This window comes from Perissodus microlepis, chromosome 12 (assembly GCF_051167445.1).
Source record: "Perissodus microlepis isolate ML-2025 ecotype Zambia chromosome 12, ASM5116744v1, whole genome shotgun sequence".
Taxonomy (NCBI): domain Eukaryota; kingdom Metazoa; phylum Chordata; class Actinopteri; order Cichliformes; family Cichlidae; genus Perissodus; species Perissodus microlepis.
Window position 1 is genome coordinate 35,401,007 of NC_140472.1, and position 18,455 is coordinate 35,419,461.

At 40.3% G+C, this 18,455-nt stretch overlaps 1 protein-coding gene across 1 annotated transcript; it reads left to right on the plus strand.

Moving 5' to 3' along the window:
- Positions 1-11,131: 11,131 nt before the first annotated feature.
- Positions 11,132-15,992, plus strand: LOC146376779 (uncharacterized). The gene is made up of 4 exons (XM_084945421.1): positions 11,132-11,186; positions 11,912-12,514; positions 12,713-13,921; positions 14,039-15,992. Coding segments are annotated over exons 1-4 (3,381 nt in total). The 5' UTR covers positions 11,132-11,185; the 3' UTR covers positions 15,607-15,992.
- Positions 15,993-18,455: the final 2,463 nt, after the last annotated feature.

Sequence of the window (18,455 nt, forward strand, 5' to 3'; positions counted from 1 at the left end):
TGTGTTAGTCGGGTTAATACATTTTCTATTTCTGTGTCCTTTTATGTGCCTTCCCCCTTTTTTCTGAAACAAAACTCTGTTCACTCCAAATTTTGTTTCAGAAACATCTAAATGAAAAACTCTGTCATAGTCAGGCACAGCTAAACCCCAAATGCTTGCAGGTTACCATCGGCAACCACGCTGCTTGTTGTTAACCCCTTCTACAAATACCCTCTTTTCATGTGTGCCACTTTGTGTATGATTTTGTATTATCTCTACTGCATATTATCTGCATGTGTGGTGTCACTTTCCATTTTCTCTAACAGTACTCTTGCATACCTCAGTGCTTGTCTTCCTCCCCCTTTTGTGGTGGTCTGGACACTGTCAATCCTCCACTTCAAGGCAGTCGCTTGTCTCCCCGGATTCCTTAACCCAATTTGATTCCCCACACTAGGGCAGCGGCCTCTGTCCTCACCTGGTCCTTTCTCTCCATTCTCCTCTCCCACTTTGCAGTCCAATGACAGTTCTTCATTTCAGCTTTGTCCCGTGTATCTCTTTGTCCCACTGTCTCTTTCATTGCCATCTTGCTCCAAACATGGCAAATGTCAAACTCAGACAGTCTCCTCAAAAGTCCTTCACACACAGTTAAGTTGCAGGTTGCTGGAAACGCATCGCTATCCATCCAATCAAGATGATGGATCTTCTCTTTCTGATGCCATTTGCCCACAGTGCTGCTGGACCTCTCTGCTCAGAACTCTGGTATTGTCTCTTGGACTGCTGTCCACTGTTGATGTTCATGGCTGTGCTTCTGGAACTGCACTCCTTGTCTTCAGGGAGAGATCAGCTTCCTTGGAGCTTGCTTTTTCAGGATGAGGACGGGGAGCTGCAAAACAATTCAGCCAAAACTCGGGCTGTGTGTTTCTAATGATCTTAACCTATAATTTTCTTCCGACTGCTGCCCGTGGAGAATTGATCCAGGTCCGTTCCCCACCTGTAATCGACAGACTGAGAAACTTTCATTATTCACTGTCACTGCATATGTTTTCATCACTCCTAAAGCAACACATCTCTACTCATTTTGTTTTGAACTCTCCTTGAAACACAAAAAATTTAATATTTGTTTGTTCTTGACCCCAAAACACAAAAATCTTCTTCCTGTTGTTATTAATTATTTTCATTCACAACACTCTAAATTATGTTTTCTTTTGTGTCCAGCAGGGGAAGAGGATGACCTGCAGTATCGCTGCTTCCCCCAGTTGGAGACAATTTTCCTCTCACACTTCCACACTTTTTATTTTCTTTCTTTCTTTTTTTTACCCCATTATTTTACACCCCACATCAACCTGTTAACTCACTCCTCCAACCTCATTTTCCTTTCTCCCCAACAGCTCTCATCCAGTCCGCGATTAAAATTCTCCATTCATCCTTGAATACTTGATCACCTTTAAATGTCACTGTTAATTTGATCAGTTTATTTATCATTATCTTAACACTAATCCACTGTTTAGTTTTCTTTGTTTTAGTTCATTTTCTCCTATTTGATCACTATGATTTCTTTGCTATTATTATTTCACCAACAATCAACAAATGTACTTTGTCTCCCCTTTTTCCTCAAGGGAGCTCACACACACACAGCCTGGTCACTCGCCCCCACCTTTCTTTCTCTCTCTCACACACACATACACCTCCATTTTACTCCTCCTTCGTTCCACCTATGAACCCGCCCCTCGAGGCTGGCTCTCACACATCTCATGCTTCTCGCAGTGCGCTTCACAACTCGCTGCAAGACACTTCCTCCTCTGCTGATTCAGGACAATGCCCTAATCAGGACACAGAGCGGGTGCCGTCCGCTCTTGTACACCTCTACCAAGCTAGGACAATAGGCTCGCGATCACGTTTGCCTCGCGAATTATTCAGACTGCACCACGGACTCAGTTTCTCTCTTCCCCAAAATAAAACCAAATTCAACCCCCCAATCAGTGGCGGTCCTAGCCTGTTTGGCGCCCTCGGCGAACACTCCCTTGTCAGAACCACACTGAATTTCACCAGAGAAACACACACACACATATGAAGAGAGAGAGTATGCATAGTATGCAAACAGCTACCAAACAGCCATCATAATTCGTCATACAATGAGAACAGGACGAATCAACAACTGACAATAACTAATTAATATTAAAATCTGTAACATAATGTATTGTTTGGAGTTTAGTCAGTTACTGTTACTATTTATACCATTTCTTCTTGGAGCAACTGTAACCCACATAATTTCCTTAGGGATTAATAAAGTATTCTGATTCTGATAGTTTCAGGATGACCTGCCATTATCCAATCACACATCTGCTTACCTGCATCTTTTGCTCGTTTCTCCTCTTTTCTCTCTCTTTTTTTTTTTAACTGAGCACCTGATGGCTTTGAACTTTTCTTGTCCATCTTGGTTTTCATTTTGCACTCCAGTATGAACACCCATCCCCCAACCCGAGGATCACCACAACATAACCTAATAGACCTACACCTCAGTTCACAGATTCACTTTGTCTAGAGCAGGGGTCGGCAACCTGCGGCTCTTTAGTCCTTATACTGCGGCTCCACGTGGTTTGGGAAAATAAATTAAAAGTATTTAGCTGAAGTGTATTTTATTTATGTTCGTTTTTTTTTTTAACTTGTAGTTCTAAATTGAAAGATTATTGTGATATTGAAATGTAAAAATAAAATTATATTCTATTATTTTTTTCATTGCTCAGAATAAGCATCACACTCGCGGAGCCGGTGTACCCGCCAAAACACAATGCATTTCAACCCCAGGCAGGCCAATTATGGACCTTCGGATCCACATTATGTCAGCAGCTCCACCGTGAACTATGTTAAAAACAAACACCGCTCACGCCTCACTAGTGATGGGATTTCCGGCTCTTTCGGCTCCGAACCGGCTCTTCAGGTTGTTTTGTTGCTTTAATTAATTTATTATTAACAATAATATAAAATTATGCACAAAAGGAATTACTAATGTAAAAAAGTGGTTTTATTTATATATGTTTATATCAAGGGCGTAGATTTCGTTTTGGCATTGGTGGGGACGAATGATTCAGTTTTTTTTTCTTTTTTTGTCTTTGCTTCTTGATAACAAAAGGAGAAATGTACTTGCCTACATATGCTATTCTACATGCTTTTAACCAATTTAAAATTACAATTGATAGTTTTATATGTGAGTTATATAATGCTAAATTACAATTAAACAAATGACTAAGTATTTTAGACTTTAGTTTACTTCAGCCATATTCAATATAAATCAGGTATCATACAAAAATAAAAATAACTTCAAATTCAGCAGGGCTGGACTGGGACAAAATATCGGAATTTTGACTGGTGACCGGCCCATGCCACCATGGTATTGTAGGAAAAGTCAAAAATCCTTTAAAGCCTTTATAATAAGCTTAAACCTACACCACCTTCCCTATTCTGGTATTCTAAACAGTAACACCTAATTTATAATTACATATACCTCTAACTAATAGGGTTGCCAACTCCCAGCAAAAAAAGAAAAGAAAAAAAATAGGGAACCACCCCCCCACCCTCTGCCTCAAGATGCTTAACTAACAAAACCGATTTAAATTTAATACACGTATAAAACAAATGCACATAAATCTATTATTTTTCTCCAGTAATTAAATAGATTCAACATCTTTCTTCAACAGAATTGCAGACTGCACAGATGGTACCTTAACAAAGTAAAGAATACTACAACTTACTAGGGTGTATACTAACTAGACTTAATATTTACTGAATACAATAATGGATTTCTATACATTTTACATCAGATGAAAACGTTGGTTGAAAGATTCAGATAATTATTTGTTAAAAGTGAGACATTTTAAATGAGAATAAGAAAGAAAAATATTTCCTTGTGCCCCCCTCTCCCTGTTAATGCCCTACCTGCCCCCCTGGCAACACTTTGCTAGACCCGCCCCTGCACAGTTACCAGCTGTCAGCTACATAAAAAAAGGATCCTGGTGTTATTAGTCTCTCAGAAACAGTTCATAACTTCCCTTCAACTCACTCATGTCACCTAAAAGGTAAACCTGTTTCTCCATCACCTGTTCAGCTCTGATGATCCAGTAAGGACATCTCCTGGTTTCATCTTCATGTTTCCCTCTCACCACATATCCAAACCCACATCATGACCAGCAGCTTTACAGCCGTGGCTCCAGCAAACATCAGCTGATACTAGAAAGTAATATTAAATAAATTCTAACAACAGCTGATCAAACGTGCTGCTGTTGTTTAATGCGACCTCCGCTGGTTTCCTCTTTCTGGCGCAGAGAGAAAAGCCGATCAGCTGATCACTGATCAGTTTCATGATTGAATTAGCAACTTTCTAGCTGAAGTAGTACGGGACAAATCGCGTTCCTTTTGACCTTTAAAGTTTGACCTCCTCGGCTGTAATTGGTCCAGCCCAGAGTCGATCATGACCAACCGGCCAATCCACCACCGTTCATTTATACCGTTAAAAAAAAGAAAAGGAAGAAAACCCCATCGGCCCATAAAAACGAAAAATCACGAGCGGCCCACTGGGCAAATGCCCGGTATGCCCGATGGCCAGTCCAGCCCTGAAATACAGTCATGACAATAAACAAATATGACTTTAAGGACTTAACAACATTACTTCAGTTACACCAACATCTCTGATACATTAGCACTAAGGGAACACTGAATGACCTGGTGGTTTATGTCCATCTAAGATTACCACAAAGTAAAAGATCTCTCAGCAAAATGATGCAACATTTTAGCCACACTACTGCCCTCTATCAGATCAGTGAGTTGGGATTTTCTATTCTAAGCATGAGCTACTGTTACAGCAACAGACATTAATACTACTGGTGTCCCACACAACAACTCAATGTCCACTATGTGAAGGAGCCAAACACATGTCTGCTCCTTTCGTTAACTGAGACAAACTGCTGGCATATTGGTTTTACATCTATACTGTCCAGTCTCTCCTGGTGGACATACAGCAGCATTGTTTAATCTCATTTGAGTCATTGTTGACTTTAGCCATCTTTTTAATCTTCTGAGAGCACTGAAGCTTCTTTCAGCCTCAACTGAGGATACTGGGACGACTAAAAGCAGCCTAACAATTGTCATGATAATAAATACTAGTTAATCTACAGCACCAAATGATCAGTCAGTCACCTGTGACCTCGCCTCTTCACCTCTGTCTGAGCTACAACATGGCAGAGCTGCCTCTGTCACCTGATAAATAACAGTGAGACATTCCACATACATGCAGTCACACATGTGCTTCAAATACAGTCATGAACCACCAGGTCATCATCCAATTTCACCTGTGATCTTGTGTCACCATTACTCTCTGAGCTTTGTGTTGGTTCTTCTGTCACCTGGCTTTCTATCGGGTTTGTTTTTCTTTACTCGAAGAGATCAAATTATTGGTGGGGACACGTCCCTTCCGTCCATGCCAAATCTACGCCCTTGCTCTCACTTATTCTCTGGTAAATTGTGAATTCTGCTGTTTTTCAGAATTAAAATCAGAGTTAAAATCTGACAGCTCACAATGCAAGAATTAACCAGCAGACATAGTTACAGGCTGCTTACTGAAGAGAAACCTTGTTCTTATTCAGCTGTAAAATTTCTCAATCTCAGTTTCCTTTGAGGTGTTGCAGGTTAAACATTGACTCAGGTGTTCAGGTGTCTCAGTGATGTCAGCAGTGAGACTCCCGCCCACTCTGCTGAGAAGACTTTGTTACAGGTGAGTTTTCACCTTGAAGAGGTGTCGCATGAAACGTGTGGAATATCAATGACGACTGCTTTTAGCTTAAAGACCTGAAGAGTCAGCATGAATTCTGTTCCCAGCACAGTGATGTCACAGACACACAGCTCAGGTAAGATCTGCAGGATGACCTGATCAATAATAACAACTAAAATCAGTTCATGCACAGATTGCAGGATCTCTGCGGTTCTGTTTGTAACGTTTGATCTCAAAGACAAAAATCCAGAGAAATTATTTTTTTTGAATTTTATGTCAAAAAGCTCGTCTGTTTTAAATTCAGATTTTAATAAAGTAACGCTTTTAATCCAGCTGGGCAGATGCATTTTTGTTCAAGAGCGGAGAGTCTAAAGTCCAGGGACGATGAATTTAATTGCAGCTACAATGTTAAAAGCAATAAAGAAATTCAATAATAAAAGTATAATATTTAACTGTAAGAATATTAACTTTGTAAATGTAGATCTGTGTGTATTAGTGCAGCTTCTATTCATGTTAATTACCAGGAGCCCGTCAAAATAACATTTGGTTTTCAGAAAGTTTGCTTTGATGGCCATCACAGTTATGGATACTTTCCTTCTTTTCATCAGTTTGTGGACATCAGAGTAATGCATACGATACGTGGAATACAGCTGAGTAACAGTAATGTAATACTCACTGTGACCCGTGTGACCTCCTGTTAGTCTGTAGTAAAAAAACAAAAAAAGCCAACTTGAATGACGTCGTGTGCTTATTCCATCATAACCTGATGTATTTAAGTATTTTTATTTTTGTGACCATAGCCATAATTTTCTCTTCTGCACCAACATCTGAAACCTTTGTATTAATCTTTAAAAAGGTTCACAAGTCTTAGTCTCAGATTATCTACGAACATAAAACTGATGGCAGAGAATATTCAGAAAGGGCCCTTTTTAAATCATTAACTCACACTGATATTTATAAAGCCGACCTTTGACCTGCAGTTAGATATAAAGTAAATGTGATGTGTATCGTGTCCTGTGAGTTGATGAGTAACAGCATGCACAAAGAAGAAAATGATAATGTTTGGAAAAAGTGAACATTGACCACAGAGTAGATCACATTCACTGTATACAGATAAACACAGACTTCTTGTTACCTTGTTTAATTTGAACAGACGCAAACTCATCAAGTAAAGCCTCTAAGCTAGGTGGGAGCAAATATTAGAGAGTAATCTGACCTCTCAAAGTTCTCGTATATGCAAATCTGGAGGTTTTATTTATGACCTCAGCAGTGATGGTCAGGGGTACTCGACATTGCTGTTGGATGTGCATGCAGATGCAGTTAAGCATGTATTTGACGACACAGTGACCAGGTGTTTTATCAGGACAGGTGAACACAAATGTCTGAGACACGACAGTGAGCCTCCCCGAGATGTATCCAGTTTGCAGTCGGAGGTCTTATTCTGAGTATTCACAGCAGCCGTAGCCTCTCCAAGATCTTATCCGTGCTGCACTCAATGTAGCTGCCCATTTGGAATTACCACTCATGACGCAGAGAGCTTCGACTGATGCAACTTTATTCTCTCCTCTTTAAACCACCGACAATATGGCACCGTGAAAACTATAAAGATGCACAAACAAATACCATTAAACATTCAAGTAGAAAGTGCAGAAATGTTCACATTTTACTATAGAAAATTGTTTTTGATTAACTCAAATAGTGACATTGACATAAATCAATAGTTTTTAAACTATTTGTTACAGCATTTAATAAAATGAATTAACGACAACCTTTCTGTCTCTTAAATACATAAACAATCATTTGCATCATTAAACCAACCTCTTTCTGCTTCCAAGGGTGCTAATCATGCTGAATCAGCTAGCCAACCTCCTCCATGCACATCTCTTAGCCAGTCTTCCCACACCACAAACAAATGATATGCATATACAATAAAAAACTAATCCAACCACATTGAGTAAACTTTCAAAGTTATAGCATGTGACAGATACATAAAATACATAGTTTTGCATGAGTACCCTCAAAAAACAAACACTTTTACTCACTCTGAAGCAACGTGTTTGCATCGCCTCACTGAGAACAGAACAGGAAGTCTGACACAATAAAAGAGGAAGTGCTATGGTACTCTTCAAAATAAAAGCGCAAAGTAAAGTGGCTTTGCCGGCATTTACACTCAATGAGCCCATTCGAGAAACTCACGCCTCTCCCATCGTTCCAATCCGAGCGGGCAGCCTTGTGGGGGTTTGAACAGCCGGTTCGCTTCCTTAATTCTCCGATAAGTCAGGGCCAAGCCAGCTCCGATCAGCCAGAACCCTGTTATCATGGTTCCGAATAGGTAGATATCTTCAGCACTCAGGCTCACCCGAGCCCAGACTTCTCGTTGAGAAAGGGGTGTCAATAGCATTTAGGGACCAGTTGATCCAATCCATAATTCCTCTTTTAGGTTTTAGAGAACAGACTGTGAGAGAGTGTTCAGGGAAAAGTAATACAAAAAACACGAGACTAGACAAGGACACAAGAGGCTAAGCAGGGAAGCCAAGGGAGAGGAGGAGGAGAAAAGTGCGACCACCTTCGTCAAGAGCAAGAGCAGAATCGGCTCTTTGACCACAAGAATGACAACATCACAGAACGCAAGTATGGTGAAGCTCACGGCTCTCCAACGGGAGATTGAGAGACCAGTGTTGGACTGTAGAACTGCTTTGAAATTCATATGAGCTGTTCGCACTAAAGTAAAAACCACCATCACTTATGCGGAGACCCCTTTGGCGCCAGCTGCGGTCTCAAGGCTGGAGCTGAACAACAACACCCTGATAACGACTGTGTTTAGTCCGTTCCTTCCCATTCCCTGCAAGGCCACCTGGGTTGGCTGGAAGACTGTTTACTTAGCCTGGCAGGGCGAAGGACACTGTCTCAGCTGAACTCTGGACACACACACACACACATATACAATGATATGCACACACTCATCCCCCCTCCCTTTCCAAACGCCTTCGATGCTTGTTCCCTCCTGGGAACACAGCAGGTCTGAGCCCGCGCTGGAATGGTAGCGCTGTGCAGGATGGCTGCTGTGTTTGCTTCGGATTACTCCTCACCCCCCACCCGACCCTGTTGCTGGTCACGTGCTCCATACTGTTGTGCTGTGGACATTTATGTGCTTTTCTGTGCAGAGGAGTTTTTTTGTTTCCTGTTCTCCTGCTGTCCTACCCATGGAAGCCCAGCATGAGCAGAGGTCTCTTTTTTTCCTCTTGTACTTTCCCATTGTAGTCTATATCTCAGTGTTTTTTTTTCTGTAACGCTACCGATCTCCGACTTGTATCCCCATGTGATGTCTGTGTTGTGTGTGTAAGGTCGGGGGGGGGGTCCTATTTCACTGCAGGGCAACCTGCACGTGGCGAATAAAGCTTTGATTGATTGATTGACTGTACACACTGCACAGCAAATAAGAGATCAGAAGCTTAGTGTCAAAGGGGCCCAATATGCGACTGTGGAGACAGCAGAGCAATTTTCACAAACTTTATTTACAAGTTTAAGCAAAGGAATAAACTTGGTGAGGGATTCAGGGCTTGATGTTTGAACACGACTCGTAGCGTGGAGATCTAAAGCTGTAACTGTGGACAGAGGAGTGGGTGATTAGTGTGGGTATGAAACTTCTCCAGGCGTGAATGAATTTGAAAGAGGAATATGACTCATGTTGCAGGCAGAGTTGGTGACACTTTGAGGAGCAGCTGAAGGTCCGGGTGAACAGAAGAGAGCGATGCTGGGCTGACCCGAGTTAAAAGAGATCCAGTGCAAAGTGGTGGCAAGAGGGCAGGCAGGTGCCATACTGAAATCCTTCCCAGGAGTCAGAGCGTGAAACAGGTGGTGTGACCAGAGAGCTGTAGCACAAGAAAAACAAGGTGGGTACATAGACTAGAAGTAATACACACAAACATCCTGAGACTCAGACTGAAAACCCCACAAAGGAGGGGGGATGGGGTTGGGGTGGGTTTCTGCTCTATGGCAGGGATGTCAAACTCCAGTCCTCGAGGGCCGGTGTCCTGAAACTTTTAAATGTCTCTCTGCTGCAACACACCTGAAGAACATTAGTAGGTCATTAGCAAGACTCTATAGAACTTATGTGTGTTGGGTATATGATGACATGTGCAAATCCTTTAAATGAGTTTTTCGAGACACTGACAAATGAAGTATTTATTGCTGAAAAACAGTCATATCTTTATTTGCTTCGAGCCCTGTGTACAGGAGCTGCATGCAAAAAGATCTTTTGTTAAAAGGGTTGGCGTAATAAGCAAATGCTTCAGCCAATACCTTTTGATTAGCCTTGTCTCATGCTTTCTTGCTTTGTGGTAGATCTTTGTTCTGTCTTCACTGAGATATTTGAATGCTAATCAATAAAATCAAAAAATCAAAACCCGCAGATAGTCTGTAATATAAGATGTAGATCAGGTTTCTTTGTAACTAATGATAGCAACATGGCCAAATGAAACTGAGAATAACCCACTAAGTAAATGCTGAAATAAGGGTGGATGATCTTCACTAGACACTCAAACGGGAAAGTTTTGGATTTCAGTTTGAACCCCACCAACTTTATTCTTGACTCAAATAAGGAGAGTTCATTTGGAAGAACCGAATATGATTCATTGAGAGTACTTCCATTCACCTTAAAGTGAACAACAGTCTGAAAGGGACTTTCTGCCATGTTTTACAGGCAGTCGTGCTTCTGAAGACTAGTTTTTGTTCGCTTTGTTGTGAATATTTACATAAAACCATCCAAGTGTCTGTATCCAGCACCGTCTGTGCAAAACTCCTTCGATGTCAGAGGTTCAAACATGAAAAACAAACTGTTTTCTCTGTCATTGTTGTTTTTTCTTTTCAACTCCACAGTCAGTGAGTTCTGCAGCTGAATGACAGCATGGCAGCAGCATCTGGTGAGTCTTACTTTGTCACACTTACATGCAGTACCTGTGAGTTACCTCCCTCTACAAGCACTTTCTGACAGTAATTTAATTGTTTCTTGGTTTCTCCTGTTTGGAGAAATGTGAAAAAAATGAAGAAAAAGTGATTATTAGAGGATAAACGATGTGACTACAGGTTAATATGGTACAGCAGGTCTCATCTGAGTGTCTTTGCTGAACCAGGATGCTGTGTTGCATGTAACATACTTTAACAATGTGTTTAACCAATAACATTTGACAGAATGTGTTTTCTGAAAATTAACAGTCATGTTTAATAATCTTTCCCAGAACTAATGTGATCTGTTCATACAGTCAGTCATTGACATTAAAAGTGCTTTGTTCCATCTGATGTAGTCATTGCAGGATAACACGTCTCAGTGGATAAACTACTACTAATAATAATGAAAGGAGAGTTATGTATTTCTTTATCTTTGCAGGACCACAAGACACTTTTCCCAGACGTCGCAGGAACAGCATCGAATTTCTGCCACCCTACAGTGAGTTTTTAAATAAAAGATGTTTAATGCAAACTTTAAGTGGGCAATTTAAGGTGGAAAACATTAGACAGAAGCAGGTGAAGACAAAATATAGCAGGAAGTTGAAGCCTGTTTGGAATAATGAAAACCTCTTAGTGCACGGACTCTGCTTTCTCTCTTTACATTTAAAGCTCATATAATGTATAGAAAAGTGAAGAAACTATTTTATGTAAACTTTTGGGGTCATTTCTGGGAGAGGTTACAGCAAATGTCTCCTTAACTTCATGTTAACAGATCAAACATTCAGGATATCAGTGTTTGTTTATGTAGCTCTATGCCACAGACATGAAGTTGGTGCAATTTATTGAAACTGTGATGTATCCTGTGGTAATGATGATCAAAAGAGATTATAGAAATAAAATTGTGCCAAACAAGAAAAAAAAATTTGGTCTTCAGATTCTGTGGATTTAAAACTGAGCTTTTAACAGAGGTCAGCTCTCAAACTTTATGTAGTATTCTCACATGTGAATATATATCTATGGCTCAGTAATGGTCCATAAATACCAGAAAAAACAACACATATTTAAACAAAATGACAATTTTTGCACATTTTTCAATAATTACAACTCAGTGGTTACAAGTGGAAAATCATTCAAATTTTTACAAACCTATGATATAATGTTGTTGCTGCTTGTATTAACTTTGAAAGATTCTTTGTTCAGTGTTTGTGTTTGCTGTCGTTTCAGTGTCTGAGCTCAGAGCTGTCCTGCTGGGGAACAGCTGGTCTGAGAGGAGCTCAGTGGGGAACTTTATACTGGGAGAGAACAAGTTCAACCCTGAGGAAGAACTGGACCGATGTGTGAGAGTCAGTGGACACATTCAAGGGAAAGAAATATTTCTCATCAACACTCCAGATCTGCTTCATCCAAACATCTCAGAGGAGAAATTAAAGGAACATGTGAACAACTGTGTGAGGCTCTCTGATCCCGGACCTCATGTGTTCCTGCTGGTTCTACAGCCTGAAGACTTCACTGAGCATCAAAAAACGAGACTCTGCAGAGTCCTGAACTTCTTCAGTGATCATTCCTTTGATCATTCACTGGTTCTGATATCACCACCCAGGCGTCTAGGTTTAGGGTATATGGTCATGTATTATTCAGCTATACAGGAAATGATGCAAAGATGTAATAACAAGTCACTGCAGCTTGAAAACCTCAACATTTGGGAGTTACTAGAAAACATGGAACGCATTGTAGAAATGAACAATGGAACACATGTGATCTGTCAGCACACCAGCGCTGAACAAAGAAAAGAAGCTCCTGTTACTTTGAATTATCCTCAGCCTGTTGGTAAGTAAAAACCCCAAACTCTATCTGTAGATATTTTAACATAAAGACACTTTCTAAAGTGCTCAGAAGGAACGATCCACCAAAAACATGAAGCAGTATTTACTGAAGATGAAAAAAGTGAAGAAAGACCAAAAGGCTTTTAGGATCAGTCAGACAGTCTGAGAGTAATTTCCTGTTTGTATCTTTGCTCCTTTACAGGACGTAGACTCTGCATTTTGCTGTTTGGAGGAAACTCAGCAAAGAAGACAGAATTCTGTAACTTTATTGTGAAGAAAAAAACTTCCTATTATTCAAGTTTAATTCAAAACAAGCAAGTTTTCCATGGAGAGTGGAGAGGAAAACAATTAACAGTAGTGAAAACTCCTGACTTCTTAAGTCTGTCTCTGAAAGCAGCGAGAGAAGAGATGAAGAGCTGTGTGAGTCTCTGTCCTCCTGGACCAAATGTTCTGCTGCTGATGGTGAAACCTTCTGATTTCACTGAAGAGAAGAGAAAAATTCTTAAATTCATCCTGAGTTTTCTTGGTGAGGATGCCTTTAGACACTCCATGGCGATCATCACAGATAAAGAGGAGACTAATTATTCTGTTACATCAGTCCTCAGAGACTGTAAAGGTAGACACTACAACATGATTGAAAATAATCGGGAACAGTTAATGGAGAAGATTGAGAACATGCAGATTGTCCTCAAAGGAAAATTCCTCACAGTCACTGAAGAGACCATAAAATCAGTGTCTGAGCACAAGAAACAACATTTAAACCTGGTTCTGTGTGGGAGGAGAGGAGCAGGGAAGACGTCAGCAGCCAAGGCCATTTTAGGTCAGACTGAGCTTCATTCAGTCTCCAACTCATCAGAGTGTGTTAAACATCAGGGAGAGGTGTGTGGACGTTGGGTTTCCCTGGTGGAGCTGCCTGCCTTGTATGGAAAACCTCAGCAGGCAGTGATGGAGGAATCACTCAGGTGTATCTCCCTCTGTGATCCTGAGGGTGTCCGTGCCTTCATCCTGGTCCTACCTGTGGCTCCCCTCACTGATGAAGACAAGGGAGAGTTAGAGACCATCCAGGACACATTCAGCTCTCGAGTCAATGACTTCACCATGATTCTGTTCACTGTGGACTCAGATCCTACAGATCCAGCTGTTTTTAACTTTGTAAGACAAGACACAGACATTCAGAAGCTCTGTCAGACTTACAGAGGACGATATGTTGTTCTCAACATCAAGAACAAACAGCAGATCCCAGAACTGTTGAATCATGTGGAAAAGATGAGACCAGACAAAAACAAACAATTCTGTTACACAACATCAACATTTGGATTCGGAAAAATGGATCAAATTTCACAACAGCAGACAAAAATAATTTCTCTACAGGAGGAGCTTAATGAGAGGAGGTCAAAGGTCACAGACACTGGTAAGTAAACTGTAACTGATATTTACTGTTCTCTCAATGTGATACTCTGCTATGTATTTCATTATCAAGAAAATAGCTCCTGAGTCTAATTTAGCCCCATACATACTTCTTTCAGAGGTGATGATGAGAACATGAACACAGAGCCTCTCAGGATTGTCCTGATAGGAAAGACTGGCTGTGGAAAGAGTTCTTCAGGAAACACAATTCTAGGAAGGAGAGAGTTTAAAGCTGAATCAGCCCAAAAGTCAGTAACTACATACTGTCAGAAAGTACAGGGCAAAGTGGACGGTCGTCCTGTTGCTGTGGTCGACACTCCTGGTCTCTTTGACACAACTCTGTCAAATGAAGAAGTTTATGAGGAGTTGATGAAATGTGTCAGTCTTCTGGCTCCAGGACCACACGTCTTCCTGCTGGTGATACAGATCGGCAGGTTCACAGCAGAGGAGAAGGAGACAGTAAAACTAATCAAGGAATTCTTTGGCAAGAATTCAGAAAACTTCACCATCATTCTTTTAACCAAAGGAGACGATCTGGAAGCTGATGATCTGACCATTGATGAGTACATTGATACAAAATGTGATAATTCCTTCAGGAAGCTGATCTCTGACTGTGGAGGAAGATACCACGTGTTCAACAACCGTGAGGAACAAAACCGTACACAAGTCAGCGAGCTGATAACAAAGATTGACACCATGGTGAAGAACAATGGTGGAAACTGCTACACCAATGAGATGCTGCAAGAGGCTGAAACTGCGATACAGAAAGAAATGCAGAGGATCCTGAAGGAGAAAGAAGAAGAGATGCAGAGAGCAAGAGAAGAACTTGAAAGGAAACATCAGGAAGAAAAGAAGAGCCTGCAAAGAAGAATGGAAAAACAGAGGGATGAAATTAAAAAAGAGAGAAAACAGAGAGAGAAGCAGCTTCAAGAAATGGAGAAAAACATCAAAAGATCTGAGAGAGAACAGAAGAAGAGAGAAGAAGAACTTAGAGACGAGGAAGAAAAGAAAAGAAAAATGCAGGAAGAACGTCAACAACAGGAGTGGAAGAAAGAACGAGAAGCTCTGGAGAAAAAAATCAAGTCAGAATCAGAGGAAAAGGAAATCACTGACAGAAAACTGGAGGAGGTTAAAAGAGAGATGGAAGAAAAACGAGAGATTTGGGAGAAGGAAAGAAAAGTGCAGTGGGAAAAACAGCATCAAGAAGATAAACTGAGATGTCAGAAGGAGAGAGAGAAACAGAAGAAGCTTCAAGAAGAGTACGAACAGGAAAGAGAAAACAATGAAAACAAAAGAAAAGAAGAAGATCGACTCAAAAGAGAACAAGAAGAGAAGGAGCGAAAAGAATTAGAGGAAAACTACAAGAACAAAATGGGGAACATGAAAACGATTTATGAAGAGGAGGCCAGAAAACAAGCTGAAGAGTTCAATGAGTTCAGAGAAAAATATAATAAAGAACTCGAAACTCTGAAAGAAAAACATGATGAGGAGCTGGACGCTCTGAAGCAACAGCATGAGACAGAAATGCAACAGAAACAGGACGAACACACCAAAGAGTGCAAGACATTAGAAGACCAAGAAAAGAAAAAAGAAGAGGAAATCAAAACCCTGAAAGAAAAACAACAAAAAGAAAAGGATGATTATCTTGACCTCACGGTGGTAAAATTCAAGAAGTGTACCATCAGCTGATGTTCTTCTTTGCTGTAACAATAAATATTATTCACTGATATTACAAACTGATCGTTCTGTAACCCCAGCAGCATCTACAGGCCTCCGTCACAGTGCATCATGTAGCTGTGTTCACATTCTTGGCTTTTTTATTTTACATGTTCTCCAGTTTGTCTGATTGTATGTTAGAAGGTTCTTAGCTTTATAAAGTAACAGCAAATAATATGATTCCACAATTTTCAGCAGCTGAACTGACGTAAAAAAATTAATCTGCATGTTTTTTTCTGTATTTTGACCTTTTTTATTCACTCTCTCATTTTACAGGTAGACTCTTTCATGACTAGGTAGTATTTTTTCGTGGAGTTTGATTTCATTTTAATTCAGAGTTGCTGTTATGATATAATGACAGAAGCTGTAAACATTTCCATTAACAGTCACAATATCATGTCAAATTCTCATTTTCCATTTGTTGAAGAATTTCTAACATGTTGAATTTATTTGTGATATTTTATGTGTACTTGCAGTAAATTCTTTCCTTTGTGATTAATTCATTGCTGAAACTGTTAAATGTGCTAATCATTATAATAAAATCTAATGGTCAACAATATCAAACGTTTCCCTGAATGCTACATTAAAACGCATTTTGCATAAATAAAATCTAAAAGTGGAAAATAAATATTGGAATTGTTGCATTCTCTCTCTCTACTGCGAGTTTTGAATTTTTCCATGTTTTTCATAAAGGTTTTTGCTTTTAAAGAATAGAAATATGAAAACCTCAGGAGGCAGTGATGGAGGAATCACTCAGGTGTATCTCCCTCTGTGATCCTGAGGGTGTCCATGCCTTCATCCTGGTCCTACCTGTGGCTCCCCTCACTGATGAAGACGAGAGAGTTAGAGACCATCCAGAACACATTCAGCTCTCGAGTCAATGACTTCACCATGATTTTGTTCACTGTGGACTCAGATCCCACAGATCCAGCTGTTGGTAACTTTGGAAAGGACAATGAAGACATCCAGGAGCTCTGTGAGAGCTGTGTCTCGGTTTCTTGTGAGCCTTTGCCACCTGAACCTCAGTAGACACAACCTTTGTGAAGAAACTTTTATAATTTCTACTTCATTCAGCAGCTATTGGATCTGTTGTTTGTCCTTGATTGTAGCGACTTCCACAGTCGCTAGAGGCCGGGGATGGAGCCCGCCTCTTTGCCTGACGCGCTGTCAACTTTACGCAATAATGCAAGAGGTGGAATTGCTTGCTTGTTTATTAAAGTGCTTTGAGAGTTTACAGAGTAACGTGATCTGCTCCTGATTCAGACTCTTAAAACATCGCAGGCTCTAATGCAACAAGGGGAAACTCGTTGTGCAGCGGTCAACAAAAACTACGGCTACCCAGCCCTCCTCTCTGTCAAAATCAAACCAGTGAATGACAGACTGACAACGCCCTCTTAATGTCACCGCTAGCACCCACGTGACTCCCGTTACGCATCACCATAGCAACCAAACAAATGAAAACCCAGCGATCATCAATACATGTAGTTATGTCTCCTACATTGATCTTGAGAACATGAAAGCCTAAAGATGCATAAAAATAAACATTTGATCATTTTAATGGAGGTTATTTGAAGTGGATTATTTAGTTTTCTAAGTTATACGTCGTCATTTGTTGTAAAGCTAATTAACCACTACAAAACACCTCTAAACAAATACACTATTTTGTGTTTAAGTATTATGATTTTGTCATGTTTGTGATCAGATCACAAGCAAACCAGATCAAAAGTAAAGGTAGAGTCTCAAAAGAAGAATCCAGAAACAGTTCTTGGAAGTGATAAAGGTAAAAGGACATTATTTGATTTGGACTAAATCATCTGCTTTGGATATCAGTCCATTCAAAGGACATTATTGGCAATCAGCACCATCGTAATAGTGGGGTATTTTTCTCGTTCTTTGCATAGTAATTAAACTGTACATTAGATCATTCACTGTTGTTAATCACAAAGAATGATCCTATAATGGAAAATTATTGTTTTTTCTTCACACAAGTCAGCGAGCTGATAACAAAGATTGACACGTACAAGTACAATGGAGGCAACTGCTACACCAATGAGATGCTGCAAAAGGCTGAAACTGCGATAAAGAAGGAAATGCAGAGGATCCTGAAGGAGATGGACGATAAGATGAAGAGAGAAGAGAAAAACTTGAAAGGAAACATGAGGAAGACATGAAAGAAATGCGAAGAAGACTTGAAGAACAGAGAGCTGAAACTGAAGAAGAGAGAAAAAGGAGAGAAAAAGAACTCAAAGAAAAGGAAGAAAAATTAAATAAAGTGCTGGAAGACCAAAAAAAAGAAATGGAAAAAAGAGAAATCCTGATCAGAGAGAGGAGACAACTGGAGGACAGTCAACAACAGGAATGGGAACAAAAACTTGAAGCTCTGGAGGAAAAAACCAAATCTGAATCAGAGTCCAAAGAAATCACTGAGAGAAAGTTGAAACTGTGGTGGACCACTGGAGGGCTCCACCACACCCAGTTCTCAGGAAGTGTTATTGCTGTGTTTTAGAGGGGAAAGTATTCAGTTGTGTGGTGATGCGCAATAAAGTAGGAGTGTTAATCGAGAGCTCTCGTGTTGTCTGTGTTTACCTCCACAAAACAAACTAGAAAAGAGATGAGAAAGAAACAGTATGCTTGGGAAATGGAGAGACAAGAGTGGTGGAACAAACAATACAAAGAAGACAGGCAGAGAAGAGAGAAGGAACAAGCAATGCTCCTACAGCTCCAAGAAGAATATGAGGAGGAGAAAGAAAGATACATAAAGAAAACAAGAGAAGAAGAAAAAATCAGAAGAGAGCAGGAACAAAGAGAAAGAGAAGAGCTAG